General features: G+C 41.8%; 1 protein-coding gene across 3 annotated transcripts in view; it reads left to right on the forward strand.

Annotated features, from left to right (window-relative positions):
- Positions 1-18,230, forward strand: part of LOC110522440 (ATPase family AAA domain-containing protein 2B) — a 161,445-nt gene that overhangs the window by 4,253 nt on the left and 138,962 nt on the right. For 2 of the 3 annotated variants that reach the window (XM_036976043.1, XM_036976044.1), the window contains exons 2-9: positions 9,991-10,151; positions 10,313-10,344; positions 10,484-10,616; positions 12,320-12,416; positions 12,562-12,694; positions 13,253-13,393; positions 13,646-13,721; positions 13,833-13,934. In XM_036976043.1, the coding sequence (XP_036831938.1) occupies positions 9,991-10,151; positions 10,313-10,344; positions 10,484-10,616; positions 12,320-12,416; positions 12,562-12,694; positions 13,253-13,393; positions 13,646-13,721; positions 13,833-13,934 (875 nt within the window). Of the gene's footprint in view, positions 1-4,276; positions 4,285-9,990; positions 10,152-10,312; positions 10,345-10,483; positions 10,617-12,319; positions 12,417-12,561; positions 12,695-13,252; positions 13,394-13,645; positions 13,722-13,832; positions 13,935-18,230 lie in introns of all 3 variants that reach the window. The other variant, XM_036976045.1, reaches the window with a different exon arrangement.

Genomic DNA, 18,230 nt, shown 5'->3' on the forward strand with positions numbered 1-18,230 from the left:
ATGACTTGGGTGGATGGAGTCTTTGACAATTATTTTGTGCCTTCCTCTGACACTGCCTGGTATAGAGGTCCAGGATGGCAGAGCTTGGCCCCAGTGATGTACTGGGCTGTCCGCACTACCCTCTTGTAGCTCCTTGCGGTTGGATGCCGAGCAGTTGTCATACCAAGCAGTGATGCAGCCAGTCAAAATGCTCTCAATGGTGCAGCTGTAGACTAATCATGCACCCCTGAGGGGCCCCCATGTTGAGGGTCAGCCTGGCGTATGTGTTGTTGCCTACTCTCACCACCTGGGGGTGGCCCAATGCAAATGAATTACTTAAAAATCATACAATGTGATTTTCTGGAATTTTTGTTTTAGATTCCGTCTCTCACAGTTGAAGTGTACCTATGATAAAAATTACAGACCTCTACATGCTTTGTAAGTAGGAAATCCTGCAAAATCGGCAGTGTATCAAATACTTGTTCTCCCCACTGTAGATATTCATTTTGTACAGGTCGAGAAGGGCAGTGTGGAATGCAATTGAGACTGCGTCATCTGTGAATCTGTTGGGGATGTATGCATATTGGATTGGGTCCAGGGTGTCTGGGAGGATGGTGTTGTGAGCCATGACCATAATTTCAGATGAGAGTGCTATGGGGCGATAGTCATTTAGACAGGGTACCTTGGGGTTCTGGGGCACAGGAGGATTATGGTTTATGGTCAGATTTGCCAAATTGAGGGAGAGTTTGTATGTGTGTCCGCGTTTTGGAATGAAGGTGATCTAGAGTTTTATTTCCGCCTCTAGTTGAACAGGTGACATGCTGGTAGAAAGTAGGTGGAAACAGGTTTCAGTTTTTATACATTAAGTCACCGGCCAGTAGGAGCACCGCCTCTGGGTGAGCATTTTCTTGTTGAGTGCGGTCTTAGTGCCAGCATCAGTTCGTAGTGGTAAATAGATAGCTACAAAAATGTAGATAAACTCTTTGTAAATAGTGTGGTGTATCATGAGGTATATTAGTTAAAAAAAAATGTTACCTTTATTTAACTTGGCAAGTCAGTTAAGAAAAAATCGTGACCACATCGTAACCACTTGTTACGCAAGTGCAGCAAGGAGCCATGGTAAGTTGCTAGCTAGCATTAAACGTATCTTATAAAAAACAATCAATCTTCACAATCACTAGTTAACTACACACGGTTGATAATATTACTAAGTTAACTAGCTTGTCCTGCGTTGCATATAATCAATACGGTGCCTGTTAATTTATCATTGATTCACAGCCTACTTCGTCAAACGGGGAATGATTTAACAAAAGCTCATTCATGAAAAAAAGCACAATCGTTGCACAAATGTACCTAACCATAACCATCAAAGCCTTTTCTTAAAATCAATACAAAGAAGTATATATATTTTTTAAACCTGCATATTTAGTTAAAATAAATTAATGTTAGCAGGCAATATTAACTAGGGAAATTGTGTCACTTCTCTTGCGTTCATTGCACATAGATTCAGGGTATATGTAACAGTTTGGGCCGCCTCGCTCATTGCGAACTAATTAGCCAGAATTTTACATAATTATGACATAACATTGAAGGTTGTGCAATGTAACAGCAATATTTAGACTTGGGGTTGCCACCTGTTCGATAAAATAAGGAATGGTTCCGTATTTCACTGAAATAATAAATGTTTTGTTTTCTAAATGATAGTTTCCGGATGTGACCACATTAATGACCAACGGCTCGTATTTCTGTGTTTTATTATAATTAAGTATATGATTTGATATTTGATAGAGCAGGCTGAATCAGCGGTGGTAGGTGGCAGCAGGCTCGTAAGCATTCATTCAAACTTTACTGCGTTTGCCAGCAGCTCTTAGAAATTCTTGCTTCACGGCGCTGTTTATGACTTCAAGCCTATCAACTCCTGAGATTAGGCTGGCAATACTAAAGTGCCTATAAGAACATCCAATAGTTAAAGGTATATGAAATACAAATGTTATAGAGAGAAATAGTCGACGTGTCATAAATTCTATAATAAATACAACCTAAAACGTCTTAACTGGGAATATTGAAGAACTGGTAATATTGAACCACCAGCTTTCATATGTTCTCATGTTCTGAGCAAGGAACTTAAACGTTAGCTTTTTTACATGGCACATATTGCACTTTTACTTTCTTCTCCAACACTGTTTTTGCGTTATTTAAACCAAATTGAGCATGATTCATTATTTATTTGAGACTAAATTGGTTTTATTGATGTATTTTATTAAGTTAAAATAAGTGTTCATTGTTCATTCAGTATTGTTGTAATTGTCATTATTACAAATATATATGTATGCATATAAATAAAAAATTGTCCGATTTAATCGGTATCGGCTTTTTTTTGGGTCCTCCAATAATCGGTATCGGTGGTGAAAAATCATAATCGGTCGACCTCTACTTGAGACTTCCTTAATATTAGAGATCGCACCAGTTGTTGTTTAAAAAAGAGACGCACACTCCCCTCTAAGCTTCGTTGATACACAAGTTTTGTCCTGCCAATGTTTAGAAAAAACAGCTAGATTTATATTTACTTTGTCCTTATTAAACCATGACTCGGAGATACATAGGATATTCTAGTTAAGATAATGGTTGTGCGGTATCCAGATTTTCATTCCATCCTTCTGTCCCTCTGGGATTTACGGTATAACCGGTTTAGTACACAAGGGGGCACCAAAAACGTCATAAAAGCTAATTTGGCATCTAAACTCAGCAAAAAAAGAAATGTCCTCTCACTGTCAACTGGGTTTATTTTCAACAAACGTAACGTGTAAATATTTTTATGAACATAACAAGATTCAACAACTGAGACAAGCTGAACAAGTTCCACAGACATGTGACTAATAGGAATTGAATAATATGTCTCTGATCAAAGTGGGGGAAAAAATTAAAAGTAACAGTCAGTATCTGGTGTGGCCACCAGCTGAATTAGTTCTTGCTGTGAGATGTTACCCCACTCTTCCACCAAGGCACCTGCAAGTTCCTGGACATTTCTGGGGGGAATGGCCCTAGCCTTCACCCTCCAATCCAACAGGTCCCAGATCTGAGCTCTTCACTAGCCATGGCAGAACACTGACCTTCCTGTCTTGCAGGAAATTACACACAGAACGAGCAGTATGGCTGGTGGCATTGTCATGCTGGAGGGTCATGTCAGGATGAGGCTGCAGGAAGGTTACCACATATGGGAGGAGGATGTCTTCCCTGTAACGCACAGCGTTAAGATTGCCTGCAATGACAACAAGCTCAGTCCGATGATGCTGTGACACACCGCCCCAGACCATGACGGACCCTCCACCTCTAAATCGATCCCGCTCCAGAGTACAGGCCTCGGTGTAACGCTCATTCCTTTGACGATAAACGTGAATTCGACCATCACCCCTGGTGAGACAAAACCGCGACTCGTCAGTGAAGAGCACTTTTTGCCAGTCCTGTCTGGTCCAGCGACTATGGGTTTGTGCCCATAGGCGACGTTGTTGCTGATAATGTCTGGTGAGGACCTGCCTTGCAACATGCCTACAAGCCCTCAGTCCAGCCTCTCTCATCCTATTGCGGACAGTCTGAGCACTGATGGAGAGTGTGCGTTCCTGGTGTAACTTGGGCAGTTATTGGTGCCATCCTGTATCTGTCCTGCAGGTGTGATGTTCGAATGTACCGATCCTGTGCAGGTGTTGTTACACGTGGTCTGCCACTGCGAGGACGATCAGCTGTCTGTCCTGTTTCTCTGTAGCGCTGTTTTAGGCGTCTCACAGTACAGACATTGCAATTTATTGCCCTGGTCACATCTGCAGTCCTCATGCCTCCTTGCAGCATGCCTAAGGCAGATGAGCAGGGACCCTGGGCATCTTTCTTTTGGTGTTTTTCAGAGTCCGTAGAAAGGCCTCTTTACTGTTCTAAGTTTTCATAACTGACCTTAATTGCCTACCATTTGTAAGCTGTTAGTGTCTTAGAGCGTTCCGTATGTGCGTGTTCAATAATTATTTATGGTTCATTGAACATGGGAAACAGTGTTTAAACCCTTTACAACGAATTATCTTTGAAGGACAGGGTCCTGAAAAAGGGCCGTTTCTTTTTTTTGCTGAGCCTATTGTCATAATAGCAGATTTCCTTGGAGGCTGCTAGTTCAATATGCTAACAAGTGCAAATGAAAATAAACAAACTGCAAGACAGGCAATTCAGATCATAAAGTTATACATATATAGGTAGGAGCGAATGTGAACGAGAGACATTGCTAATGAACAAAGGTTTGACGCATGCTTGTCTGAAGGAAGAACAGTACTGGCTCTCCAGCAGCATGTCTGCATGGAGTCACTAGGGCGACGGGCCTCCTCTGCTCGGAGAAGAGGGGGGAGAAGCAGACTGGCCGAGAACAAAATGCAAGGAAATCAAGATGGCAGTGGCAGCTGTACAAATATCTCATCAAAAGGGCTTTGACTTCTCAAACTCTCAGAAAGCAAACAGAATATAATGCCCCGTCACCTGATTAATTCAGCCACTTACTTTGGGTCTTTTCACACTTGGTCCCTTTCAGACAATTTTTGTTATCTCAGTGCGGTTGCTTAATTTTTTTGTGCAGTGTGAACACTCCAAATGAACTCAGACCCCTCAAAAGAGCCCCCCGAAGCGAACCGAACTGAGACCTCTCGAGGGGTGGTCTGAGTTCGGTTCACTTGAATTCTGATATCCGGTTCCCTTTTTTTAGGGCAATGTGAATGCAAAGCTCCCTGGGTTCGCTTTTCATTATTCCTGCACCACACACTAGACTACTGCAACACCGTTTCACATGCTATAAACACCATTGTTGGTGCCACAAAAGATAGATGGTGTGCAGGTTCTCGAGAAAAATCTGCTGTTTTTGAATATTGATTAGCGATTGTCAAGGACGCACAGAAATTCCAAAATGTGTGTAGCTTTTAGTTAAGATTATTTGTTTGCTACATGTGATCTATAGGCTGAGAGCTTCATCAGCTGTTCATTGATTGCAGGATTTGAATAGTGTGAAGACAACTTATTTGGTGAGAATCACAACATGGAGTACAAAATCTAATCTAGCTCTTAAAGGGGTAGTTGCCTACCTTGGGTGTATAATTTAATTACAACATTATTTATTGTGCAGTTATTCTATTGCTATTTATTCTGTTACTATTACATGTACAAGCATGGGAAACCAGTCAGTGACCACACCCACATGAGCACAGACATTATGTCTGCGTCATGGAACGCCCCCTTTTTCCAGAGTGCATAAAAGGAACTGTGACGAACTTTACATTAGACCAGCGGGGACCGACAGCCTGAGCTGGAAGGTACGAAATGGTTAGACACTCAACTTTCAAATTTTATTGCTATCTTCCGATTACTATTATTGTCTCATTTTTATTAAATGCAATATATTAGCTGCCCAAATGTAAGTAGGTATATCTAGCTGTCCGATAACACGTTCTGATTGAAGGGCTTCTCCTGTACTTTCTAAAAACCTAGAGTACTTGTGGAACTGACGAAATAGTTGTCCTCATTCAAAGACAAGGGCAGTGTGAATACAGAGATAATGGAGTTCTTTTGCTGCTTTTTTTTTACCCAGTTCACTTTACATAGGGCTGAGATCAGTTCTTTTCAAGAGGGCTATATGTATAAACGCCCTTGGATAGCAAGTTAAACTTAGGGGTCGTTAACGCATTGTTTTGCGTTTTTCACGCAGGAAAAAATTAGCTGCCTACGAAATATCTTGCTGCAGATCTAAAATGTTTCTTATTGTAATTTCTGCTCGGTGTCAGCCATTTTGTTCTTCAGTTGCACTTCTAAACTCAGAATGCTGTTTCTGAATTCTCATCTATCAGCAGACAGCGTTCTGAATGATACTACTTTTCTCCAGGGACTTTTCCCAGTGTAGCCAGCCTATGTTTCTCCAGTAAAATGGAAGATGCATTTTACATTAGGAAATGTAGCTCGCTACATTCTTTCTATTATAAATCTAAACATTAGAAATATGATGGCCATGCATTGTTTTTGCAATAAAAAATGTAAGCTCATTGACTGGTGTGGCTGCCAGTCAAATAGTGTTGCACTTCTGTCCTCTTATGAAAATGAACCGATTTACTGATTTATATGTTGCACTGTTGTATTTTCTGTGAATTGAAACTATAGTTGAATGTCCCTGATCACTCTATTGAAGAAAATAAACACTGACTTTAAATATGAAGTGTAACCCTGTCAATGCACAGCTGCACTCACCTGCTCCTGCTTTCTCCCATTGTGCTATTTACAAACAAACACCTGACTGGCTCAACTGTTCTGGGGAACTACATAATAAGCTTCATAATGTGAGAGGTGAAATGAAGAACGCAATCTGTTTTATTGCCTAACGTATTGTACAACGTACAAGTTGACTGCAGGTATTTACTTAAAAAAATAGCTACAAATATTAAAATGTAAATGTAGTTCCAACGGTGTTGAAAAACCACCCCGTGGCTATTTCCAAATATCCCGGCATACAGTATTCCGCCAAAGCCTACTTCAGATCACGTTGATATTATAGTCTTGAACCGAGCTCATCCACTTTATTCTCCAGTGATTGCATGTTCACCAATAGAACAGATGGTAGAGGCGATTTATCCACACTCCGACTTCGTTTCGTCAGTTATCCCGCACGCCGGCATCTATAGCGCCGTCTCCACCTTTGAGTGTCTGGGATTTGGGCCTGGTCCGCGATAATCAAGGTCTTTCGCACAATTGTTCAGGAGCCTTTAAAACAGCCACCATTCCCTCCGACTCCATATTACTCACAATCACGATATGTTGGTGGCAATATGTATTGCCATTCTCATGTTTGTCACAATTCTATATGTATTGGGATTCGGTGTTTCAAACATATTGCTGTCATGACTTGCCCTTTTGGGTGAGGATCATAGGCGCCAGATCTCCCCTTCTCTCTCTCTCTCTCTCTCTCTCTCTCTCTCTCTCCCACCAGTTTTATGACAGTTGTAAATACCTGCAGGAACACTCTCACTCTCCCACACAATGAAAGGGAAGTTAAAAATCCCATTGTTACAACAGAGATTCTGTAGTACTGTGACATCCACGTTTGGATAATGAAACAATATTTCTGTAATCCCAGCAGTTGGAAGGGTCTGTAGGTACTTAAAGAAGAATCATGTCGAATTCATTACTAATTTGTGATGAATAAGTAGAACAGTAGAACAACAACTATCTCTGAATGTGTATATTTCCCAGTGATCATTCACATCTATATGTTGTGGAACTTATATGATTTAATATGAAACCATTTGTTAGAAGATGTGATGTTAGCCTTCTAAATGAGATAATTGTCTTAACCAGTCGGTGACCACACCCACATGAGCACAGACATTATGTCTGCGTCATGGAATGCCCCCTTTTTCCAGAGTGCATAAAAGGAACTGTGACGAACTTTACATTAGACCAGCGGGGACCGACCATTGGTACGTCTGACGTATCCAATATAACAGACACTCCGAGAAATCTGAGAAGCTACTAAATACATTTTGACGTCTGGGGAACACAACCAGAGACTTCTGATTGAATAACTCTCTCCACAGAAAATGGACCTGGCGATTTCAACAGAGAGAGCCGACAAAATATAAGCTTAAATATGTACATTGCAATTATTTTCGAAAGAATGGCAGAGTATTAGCATTTCCATAAGCATAGTTATCAACTGTATGTAGTGGGTCCATTCTGTCTTTCCTGCTCTTTATCTGTCCCCACCCCCTTTCCATTGACTAACCTGATATGATGGCTAGGAAGACCTCTAGGGACTTTTCATTGCATTTATATGTAGTAATCAGTGTGTAAGCTATCCTGTTTGTGTGTTTATGTAATTCTGTGTTATTTAGTAAGTAAATAAATAATGAAGCCAATTTGTATATTGGTGATTCATCATTTGTTTTGCAATATTCAGAATAAGACTGATTAGAAGGTAACAATTAATAAATGAATGACTGAAATGTAAGATCTTTATCTTTAAGAGTTAATTCGGAAAACGGTAACTCGTAAGCACAAAAATAATATTGCGATATTGTCAAAACGATACAATGACAGAAATATTATCCCGATATGTAACTGTATAGATTTAAAAAATCAACATTCAGTGCATTAACGAGTCTATCTCGGTCTCCTTTCTCCCTCTGTCTCCATCTCTTCTTCTGTGGAAGTCTGCAGCAGACTTATCTTTATCTCTCAGCCAGTCTGGCTTTGCTTCACTTACTTCGCCTGCTATCTCTTTCCATCTCTCTGTTTATCTGTCTCTCTCTAGCTGTCTTTCTTTCTCTCTCTAATCTCCATCCTCTCTCTCTAGCTGTCTTTCTTTCTCTCTCTAATCTCCATGCTCTCTCGCGCTCTCACACTCATATATGGCTTTATTGGCATGGGAAACGTTTTAACATTGCCAAAGCAAGTGAGGTAGATAATATATGAAGGGAAATAAACAGTAAACATTACACATACAGAAGTTTCAAAACAATAAAGACATTACAAATGTCATATTATATATATATATATATATATACAGTGCCTTGCGAAAGTATTCGGCCCCCTTGAACTTTGCGACCTTTTGCCACATTTCAGGCTTCAAACATAAAGATATAAAACTGTATTTTTTGTGAAGAATCAACAAGTGGGACACAATCATGAAGTGGAACGACATTTATTGGATATTTCAAACTTTTTTAACAAATCAAAAACTGAAAAATTGGGCGTGCAAAATTATTCCCGATAACATAAATGAGCATAAATATGGGTTGTATTTACAATGGTGTGTGTTCTTCACTGGTTGCCCTTTTCTCGTGGCAACAGGTCACACATATTGCTGCTGTGATGGCACACTGTGGAATTTCACCCATTAGATATCTCTCTCTTTCATCTCCATCCTCTCTCTCTCTAGCTGTCTTTCTCTCGCTCTCTCATCTCCATCCTCTCTCTCTCTAGCTGTCTTTCTCTCTCTCATCTCCATCCTCTCTCTCTAGCTGTCTTTCTCTCTCTCACTCTCTCATCTCCATCCTCTCTCTCTTTAGCTGTTTTTTTCTCTCTCTCTCATCTCCATCCTCTCTCTCTCTTTCTAGCTGTCTTTCTCTCTCTCTCCTCCATCCTCTTTCTCTAGCTGTCTTTCGCTCTCTCTCTCTCTCATCTCCATCCTCTCTCTCTCGCTCTCTCTCTAGCTGTCTTTCTCTCTCTCTCTAGCTCTCTCTCTCTCTCTCTCTCTCTCTAGCTGTCTTTCTCTCTCTCTCTCTCTCTCGCTGTCTCTCTCTCTCTCGCTGTCTCTCTCTCTCTCTCTAGCTGTCTCTCTCTCTAGCTGTCTTTCTCTCTCGCTCTCTCTCTCTAGCTGTCTCTCTCTCTCTCTCTCTCGCTGTCTCTCTCTCTTTCTCGCTGTCTCTCTCTCTCTCTCTCTCGCTGTCTCTCTCTCTCTCTCTCGCTGTCTCTCTCTCTCTCTCTCGCTGTCTCTCTCTCTCTCTCTCTCGCTGTCTCTCTCTCTCTCTCTCGCTGTCTCTCTCTCTCTCTCTCGCTGTCTCTCTCTCTCTCTCTCTCTCTCGCTCTCTCTCTCTCTCTCGCTGTCTCTCTCTCTCGCTGTCTCTCTCTGTCTCTCTCTCTCTCTCTCTCGCTTTCTCTCTCTCTCTCGCTGTCTCTCTCTTTCTCGCTGTCTCTCTCTCGCTGTCTCTCTCTCTCGCTGTCTCTCTCTCTCGCTGTCTCTCTCTCTCTCGCTGTCTCTCTCTCTCTCGCTGTCTCTCTCTCGCTGTCTCTCTCTCTCGCTGTCTCTCTCTCTCTCGCTGTCTCTCTCTCGCTGTCTCTCTCTCGCTGTCTCTCTCTCGCTGTCTCTCGCTGTCTCTCTCTCGCTGTCTCTCTCTCGCTGTCTCTCTCTCGCTGTCTCTCGCTCGCTGTCTCTCGCTTGCTGTCTCTCTCTCTCTCTCTCTCTCTCTCTCCATCTCTCTAACCACTGTCCCTCCTCCCCTCCAGAATGATCCCAGCAGTGATGTGAGCAGTCCTAGCAGTCCTCGAATGTCCCCTCCCTCGAAGCGGACCCGTAGACAGACCCCACCAAGCTCTAGTGACATCACTCCCTCGTCTCAGGCTAAGGGCCAGAGGGTCTCCTGGGTCATGTCCACCCACCGCACCAGGTGAGGGGGCAAGGGAACGGCACCGGTTGTGGCCGTTTTGGGTTCAATTCCTATACTGGCCGTGTGGACTGTGGATTCAACACCATCTGTTGTTTGTCTGAGCAGTCTTTTTTTTTTTTTGCAATGTGTTTATATTGACACATCTCAATGTGTTGTTTCAGGTTGTCATCTGGTGCCCTGCAAAATGGACATGGTAACATCATTTTCATTACCAAAGCTTTAATTTGGTTATTCTAAGACCATGACATTGTTTGCATGTAGGTACATTATTAGTTGGCGTATACGTTAGATTGGACTGCTTTGTTTTGACCTGTAACCTTTGACCCCGGCAGCCCATAAGGTGGACGGGGCAGGAGACCACTCTCACATGAACGGCCATATTGATCTGAAGAGGAGCTGCCGAGTGAGGAAGAGCCAGTTTGAACACCTCAACCAGAGCCTGCTTTTTGACCAGCTCGTCAACAGGTAACACACACACACACGTTTGTTTTATGATCCTTGTGGGTACTAAACAATTGATTCCCATTCAAAATCTATTTTCCCCCAACCTTAACCCAAACTTCTTAACCCTGATTGTAACCCTAACCCCTAAGCCTAAAATAGCAATTTTCCTTGTGGGGACAGGCAACATTTTCCCACATGTCTGAATTTCCCTTGTTTTATTATCCTTGTGACAGAAATCACATTTAGAGTATTGTCATGCATATTAACAGAACATGCAAGTCGAGGATGCAGCGATGTATGGTTTTCCTTACTGAATTCTGATGTTCACTTTGAACATGCTGGAATAACTGTCCACATGTACTTTTCCTCAGCCAACAAGATGAGTAGCGAACAGAAAAATCACTAGCCAATGTCAATTTACTATAGTAGAAATGTTTAGGCTACCTATTCTATTGGGCAGCTTGTCGAGAAAGAAATAGCCTATTCCAAACAGACTCTGGGACAGTTGTGGGATGATAGATCCCAAAATCATACAACCAGCAGGCCCAGGATACATAAAAAACCCTGTTAAAAATCAATGAGGCTGATGCAACAGATCAGAACGTTTATTCACGTTGTAACCGCAGCAATGCACACAAGGCAGTTGTGTTTAAGTATATACAATTTATGTTTTCAAAATGCATACTGCCTCCAGCTCATTGCAAATCAAATGTATTTGTCACATACACATGGTTAGCAGATGTTAATGTGAGTGCAGAGAATGCTTGTGCTTCTAGTTCCGACCATGCAGTAATATAGTAATATATAGTAATATAACCTAACAATTTCACAACAACTACCTTATAGTAGTTGTACATATTCGTATTCATTCCTTTACAAGTGTAAAGGAATTAATACGAACATGTACATAAAAATATATGAATGAGTGATGCATTTCAAACTTCAAAGATTTCAAACTTCAGAGCGTTCAACGCAACTGGAGGAAAAAACTATCTCCGACTGGAAAAAGTAGTTTTGAACAATATTCCCAACTCGTGAACTCAGGCCTCTTTCTAGAGCTCTGACTTTGCGGCCCGAAGATCACTGACGTCATGATTTGACCTCGTATTTTTCAGAGTTCCCGGTCGTCTTGAAAGCACCACAAGATGTCTGGCACTGACAGATTGTCAACTCAAAGGCTCTGTAGCTGTATGCTGTACGCATGTGATAAATAAGATACATAACCAATATACTTTACACACATGCCAATTTAATTCCACAAAAAAATGATGCTAATTAACCTATAGATAAGAATGACCAGTCTAATGTATTTCCATCAATGAAGAGGCTACAAAGCATTATTTAGCATTATTCAGCCAGCGTCCCAAAAAATATTGGACAAAAGCTGGCTATTACTGGATAACGGAAACACAGGCACACACACCTCAACCAGAGGTCAACAGTACTACCAGATAAAGGTTTTACATTCAAACTGACTTAATATTTGACAAAATAATTAATATGTATGACCTGGAGGTGGTGGACCTGTAAAGCAGAAAGTGAAAACCGCGAGGAGTTGGACAGTCAATCTCCTTGTTTAATGGTTGGCAGACAGGTGAACAGTGATGGGTAGATATGAAGATGTGTAATGTGATGATCGGCCCAGCCTTACGCGTAGAACTTCGGTGTAGTCATTCATATGCATCTGTGTTTGATACTTCCGATGACGATGCTTGTATTGTCAGCACGGCGGAGGCAGTTCTTCAGGAGATGGACAACATCAGCAGCATCAGACAGAACAGGGAGGTGGAGAGACTCCGCATGTGGACCGACACTGAGGTGGTGAGTCTGTCAATCAATCTGTATTATTCCATAAATAAAATGCACCATGGCAATATGAAAGTGGGTTGTTGGTAACTAACTCCATTGGTGGAAGTTATGATGGCAGGCCAGCAAGCTGAACCTGACTCTACTCCTGATCTTCTAGGAAAACATGGACATGTATTCTCGTGTGAAGAGGAGGAAGTCACTGCGCAGGAACACCTTTGGCATGCAGGCGCATCACAAAGCCATGAGCAAGACAGAGGAGGAAGAGGAGGAGGAGGAAGAGGGGACTGAAGGTTTGACTTAGTTTGGATGGCTTGTAAATCTGTACAGAGACTGTGAGAACTGTAGTTTTGTCATAGTTACGGGTCTGTGTTGCTTGAGGTTCAGACTACATTTAAAATATAATATTTTAGGGCCTCCCCAGTGATCTAAGGCACTGCAGACCCGGGTTCGATCCCAGGCTATGACGCAACCGGGAGACCCATGAGGCTGCGCACAATTGGCCATGTTGTCCGGGTTAGGGGAGGGTTTGGCCGACTGGGATGTCCTTGTCCCATCGCGCTCTAGCGACTCCTTGTGGCAGGCTGGGTGCATGCATGCTGACTTCGGTCGCCAGTTGTACGGTGTTTCCTCTGACACATTGGTGCTTCTGGGTTAAGCGAGCAGTGTGCCAAAAAGCAGTGTGGCTTTGTTGGGTCGTGTTTCAGAGGATGCGTGGCTCTCGACCTTCGCCTCTCCCGAGTCCATACGGGAGTTGCAGCGATGGGACAAGACTGTAACTACCAATTGGATACCATGAAAAGGGGCAAAAAGTATTAAATAAATAAAAAGCATATTTTACTTGTTTACAGAGTCTCACGGGGAAGAAGAGGATGACGAAGCGGAGGATGAGGATGATGGAGATGAGGCAGAGGAGGTAGGAGAGGAGAATGACAGACCGTACAACCTGAGGCAGCGCAAGACTGTACAGAGATACGAGGCGCCACCTATCGGTAAAGAAAATATATATATATTTTGTGTTTTGTTTTTTTGCAAGCCCTAAGGGACGGTTTTCCGTCCCCAGATTAGCCAATGAGCGTGGCTTTTAGTCAAGGAGATGGCTTAATCTGGGTCTGGGAAACTGGCCCACTAAGTTGCCTGAAGCTTTCCTTTTCTTGCATAAAACCATTTCTTGGTAGTCTTTGTTTTATACCTCTTGAGTGCTGTTGCTTTTAACATCTTCTGTGTCTATGATTGCATCCCAGAGCCTGTCAACAGAAAACAAACCACTCCCTCCCTGTTTGACACCCACAGATCTCCAGCTAGGAGAAGCCATATACGGTTGGTCTTGTACCCCACATGAACAATTATTTATTAGAAAACCCTGCTTACCTACATTGACATGGTGTAATATGGAGTAATTTCTTCTTTTTCTCCTCTCCTTTGGTCCAGAGTGAAGAAGCATGCCATCCACAGTAGCGACACCACGTCGTCGTCTGACGAGGAGAGATTTGAGAGGAGGAAAAGCAAGAGCATGACCCGGGCCAGGAACAGGTGAATACCGCTCCTCCTCTTTCTCTGTCACTCACCTGGTGAATTTTGATATTAGATACAATTCATAAGTGACTTTTCACTAGTTCACAACTCTTTCCATTCACCACCCATACTGTATGTACATAGGGTGGGGACACATAGGGCTGTGGCGGTCATGAAATTCTGTCAGCTGGTTATTGTCATTCAAAAGACTGCTGGCCTCACGGTAATTGACCGTTAATTGACATAAACATGTTTAGCATAACCAGGCCTCCACACATACAAGCTGCTGATGTGCGTCATCTACAAAATAAGTCTAAATAAATGTAATATATATCATCACTACAAATCCATTCTTTATTTTAGACGGGTCTAAAGAAACATGATAAGAAGAACATGTATTTCAGAAGAACAGAATGAGTTGGCCTACTGTATGTTATCTGGCTATTCTCCATGCCATAGGCTGTAGGCTTGGATATGCTTAAGTCCCGTGTCGTCATTGTATATATCATTTTATAGTAAGAAGAACAACTTTAGTTGTGAATGATACAAACCTTAGAATCTCTTAAATCAAAACATATATGGGCTGCATGGAGCTATTGATTTGAGAAAGAAGCAGAAAAAGCTTGTCCTGTTCCTTGCCTCAGGCTGCACAGCTGTGCTCTCATCAACTGATTTTCACCCATCAGACTATTCTCAATTTAATCTTGTCTTCACTAATATGTCAAATTTGGTTTTGATTTAGAATGTGCCATTATGAAATGGACAGGGGAGGGGAAAAATACATGTCATTGCTCTCACTGCCTGATAGGTGATATTCCTGTTTGAGGAGCATGCTCTCACTGCCCGACAGGTGATATTCCTGTTTGAGGAGCATGCTCTCACTGCCTGATAGGTGATATTCCTGTTTGAGGAGCATGCTCTCACTGCCCGACAGGTGATATTCCTGTTTGAGGAGCATGCTCTCACTGCCTGATAGGTGATATTCCTGTTTGAGGAGCATGCTCTCACTGCCCGACAGGTGATATTCCTGTTTGAGGAGCATGCTCTCACTGCCCGATAGGTGATATTCCTGTTTGAGGAGCATGCTCTCACTGCCCGATAGGTGATATTCCTATTTGAGGAGCATGCTCTCACTGCCCGACAGGTGATATTCCTGTTTGAGGAGCATGCTCTCACTGCCCGACAGGTGATATTCCTGTTTGAGGAGCATGCTCTCACTGCCCGATAGGTGATATTTCACCCAAACTCTGTGTGCCATGGGCTCTCCAACCTCGTTCCTGTACCTACCCAGTCCTAATATGGCCTATTTATTGCCTACCTCACACCATTTGTACTCACTGTATATAGACTTTCTTTTTCTCTATTGTGTTATTGACTGTACGCTTCTTTATTCCATGTGTAACTCTGTGTCACACTGCTTTGCTTTATCTTGGCCAGGTCGCAGTTGTCAATGAGAAGTTGTTCTCAACTAGCCTACCTGGTTAAATGAAGGTGAAATTAAAAATAAAAATTAAAAAAATTGGGGGAAAACCAAGTGAAATCTGTTTGGGAACATCGATATTAACATGTTTTTGCAACAAAACACATTTCACTAAACTGTTGACAGCCTGTCTGCGCGCTCTAGAAAGGAATAAAGGAGAGCGAGGAGGAGATGGAAACACGTGGTGATGGGATATTCTGTAGAGCTAATGTTACTCAATTAATTATGAAAATAGAAAACAAATGCCTATTACCAGGCTATTCAAAATCAAATATAAATTCACTATTTGTTGGCTAACTGTAAGCCGCCCTACACCGTCAATGAACCAACAGCATCACCTAGCCCTAGGACTATACGTTCTCTCCGAGACTCATGGATACACATTTTGGAGCATCCAGTATGTATAATATTCCAGTCCACACTGAAAGGCTAGAGCCATTATGTTTCAAAGACATCTTAAATCAGTTTAGTTTTATGTTCTTCTGCCATGCATAATATGTTACGGTAGGCTATGTATTGTATTAGAGGTCGACCGATTACGATTTTTCAACGCCGATACCGATTATTGGAGGGCCAAAAAAGACGATACCGATTATTGGAGGGCCAAAAAAGACGATACCGATTATTGGAGGGCCAAAAAAGACGATACCGATTAATCTGCCAATTATTATTAATTTTTTAAATAATGACAATTACAACAATACTGAATGAACACTTATTTTAACTTAATATAATACATCAATAAAATGTTATTGATTGGCCAATTTAGCCTCAAGTAAATAGGGAAACATGTTCAATTTGGTTTAAATAATGCAAAAACAAAGTGTTGGAGAAGAAAGTAAAAGTGCAATATGTGCTATGTAAGAAAGCTATCGTTTAAGTTCCTTGCTCAGAACATGAGAACATATGAAAGCTGGTGGTTCCTTTTAACATGTCTTCAATATTCCCAGGTAAGAAGTTTTAGTTGGTAGTTATTATAGGAATTATAGGACTATTTCCCTCTATACCATTTGTATTTCATTAACCTTTGGCTATTGGATGTTCTTATAGGCACTTTAGTATTGCCAGTGAAACAGTATAGTTTCCGTCCCTCTAGTTAGCGCGCGCTAACTAGCTAGCCATTTCACTTCGGTTACACCAGCCTCATCTCGGGAGTTGATAGGCTTGAAGTCATAAACAGCGCAATGCTTGACGCACAACGAAGAGCTGCTGGCAAAACGCACAAGTGCTGTTGGAATGAATGTTGACGCGCCTGCTTCTGCCTACCACCGCTCAGTCAGTCAGATTATATGCAACGCAGGACACGCTAGATAATATCTAGTAATATCATCAACCATGTGTAGTTAACTAGTGATTATGATTGATTGTTTTTTTATAAGTTTAATGCTAGCTAGCAACTTACCTTGGCTTACTGCATTCGCGTAACAGGTAGTCTCCTTGTGGAGTGCAACGAGAGAGAGGCAGGTCGTTATTGCTTTGGACTAGTTAACTGTAAGGTTGCAAGATTGGGTCCCCCGAGCTGACAAGGTGAAACTCTGTCGTTCTGCCCCTGAACAAGGCAGTTAACCCACTGTTCCTAGGCCGTCATTGAAAATAAGAATGTGTTCTTAACTGACTTGCTTAGTTAAATAAAGGTATACAATTAAAAAAACAAAAAAAACAATCGGCAAATCGACGCCCAAAAATACCGATTTCCAATTGTTATGAAAACTTGAAATCGGCCCTAATTAATCGTCCATTCCGATTAATCGGTCGACCTCTATATTGTATAATGGCACAAACATCATTTGAATGTAGTTTTGGGGCTTGGGCTCATAAGCCTATGCATCTGCTCTTATATGCATATGGGTGTTTTGAATGAATCTTCACCTTAGAAAGCGCTGTTTCAACCTGCTGTTGAACTTCTTTCTTCAAATTGATCACTACAGTGAGGTGAGTTTTAAAAGTATTATAGGTTGTTTTGATAAGTGTTGTGATTTTCGATTGCATTTGCCAAGTTCTCAAAAGTGTCTACAAAATTATGCATGTAATGCTTTATTATAAAGGTTTATTTTTATGGAGAAAATGATCTTTCCCAAACTTGAAACTCGACCGCAGCCAATGTATCCCATTTAGGCTCTACACTGGTTATTAAGTGCTTAATTTTAAGTAGTTATTTGGCCACTTCAGGTGGGGCAGGTAGCCTAGTGGTTAAAGTGTTGGACGAGTAACAGAAAGGTTGCTGGATTGTATCCCCGAGCTGACAAGGTAAAGATCTGTCAAGGCAGTTAACCCACTGGGAAAAAGATATATCTATGCACTTAAATAATGAAGGGAGGACGCATTTCCCGTGGTTCCATTTTCATGCCAGCCAGCTAGGCTTATACTCCTGTTGTAAAGCGAAGTAATGTGCTTAATATTAGGTATATAGGTATATATAGTAGGCATAGCCTATAGAAATGTTGCGCAACATGATCTCATGGGCTCTCATGAAGTGTTTGATTAGATTTTCTATTACATTTGCATTGATGTCAGAGTGATTAGAGGGACAATAGAGTGCTGAGTACCAGGCAGTTAGCAAGTTGGGTCGACTACTAATGACCAGCAGCAGCATCTGAGCCTGGAGAAGCCTAATTACCATGACTAAACGTTCACAGGGGATTTAACTGCCATCATGACTCGTGACCGCCGGTGTGGCGGTACTACGACCATTCTAACACCCCTAGTGATACACAGCAGCCGTTACGCACCAGAAAGCTCACGGCAATAATATATTTACAATATATGCAATTTAGCAGACACTTTTATCCAAAGTGACTTAGTCATGCGTGCATACCTTTTACCTATGTACGGTC

The sequence above is a fragment of the Oncorhynchus mykiss genome, chromosome 4 (genome assembly GCF_013265735.2).
Source record: "Oncorhynchus mykiss isolate Arlee chromosome 4, USDA_OmykA_1.1, whole genome shotgun sequence".
Classification (NCBI taxonomy): domain Eukaryota; kingdom Metazoa; phylum Chordata; class Actinopteri; order Salmoniformes; family Salmonidae; genus Oncorhynchus; species Oncorhynchus mykiss.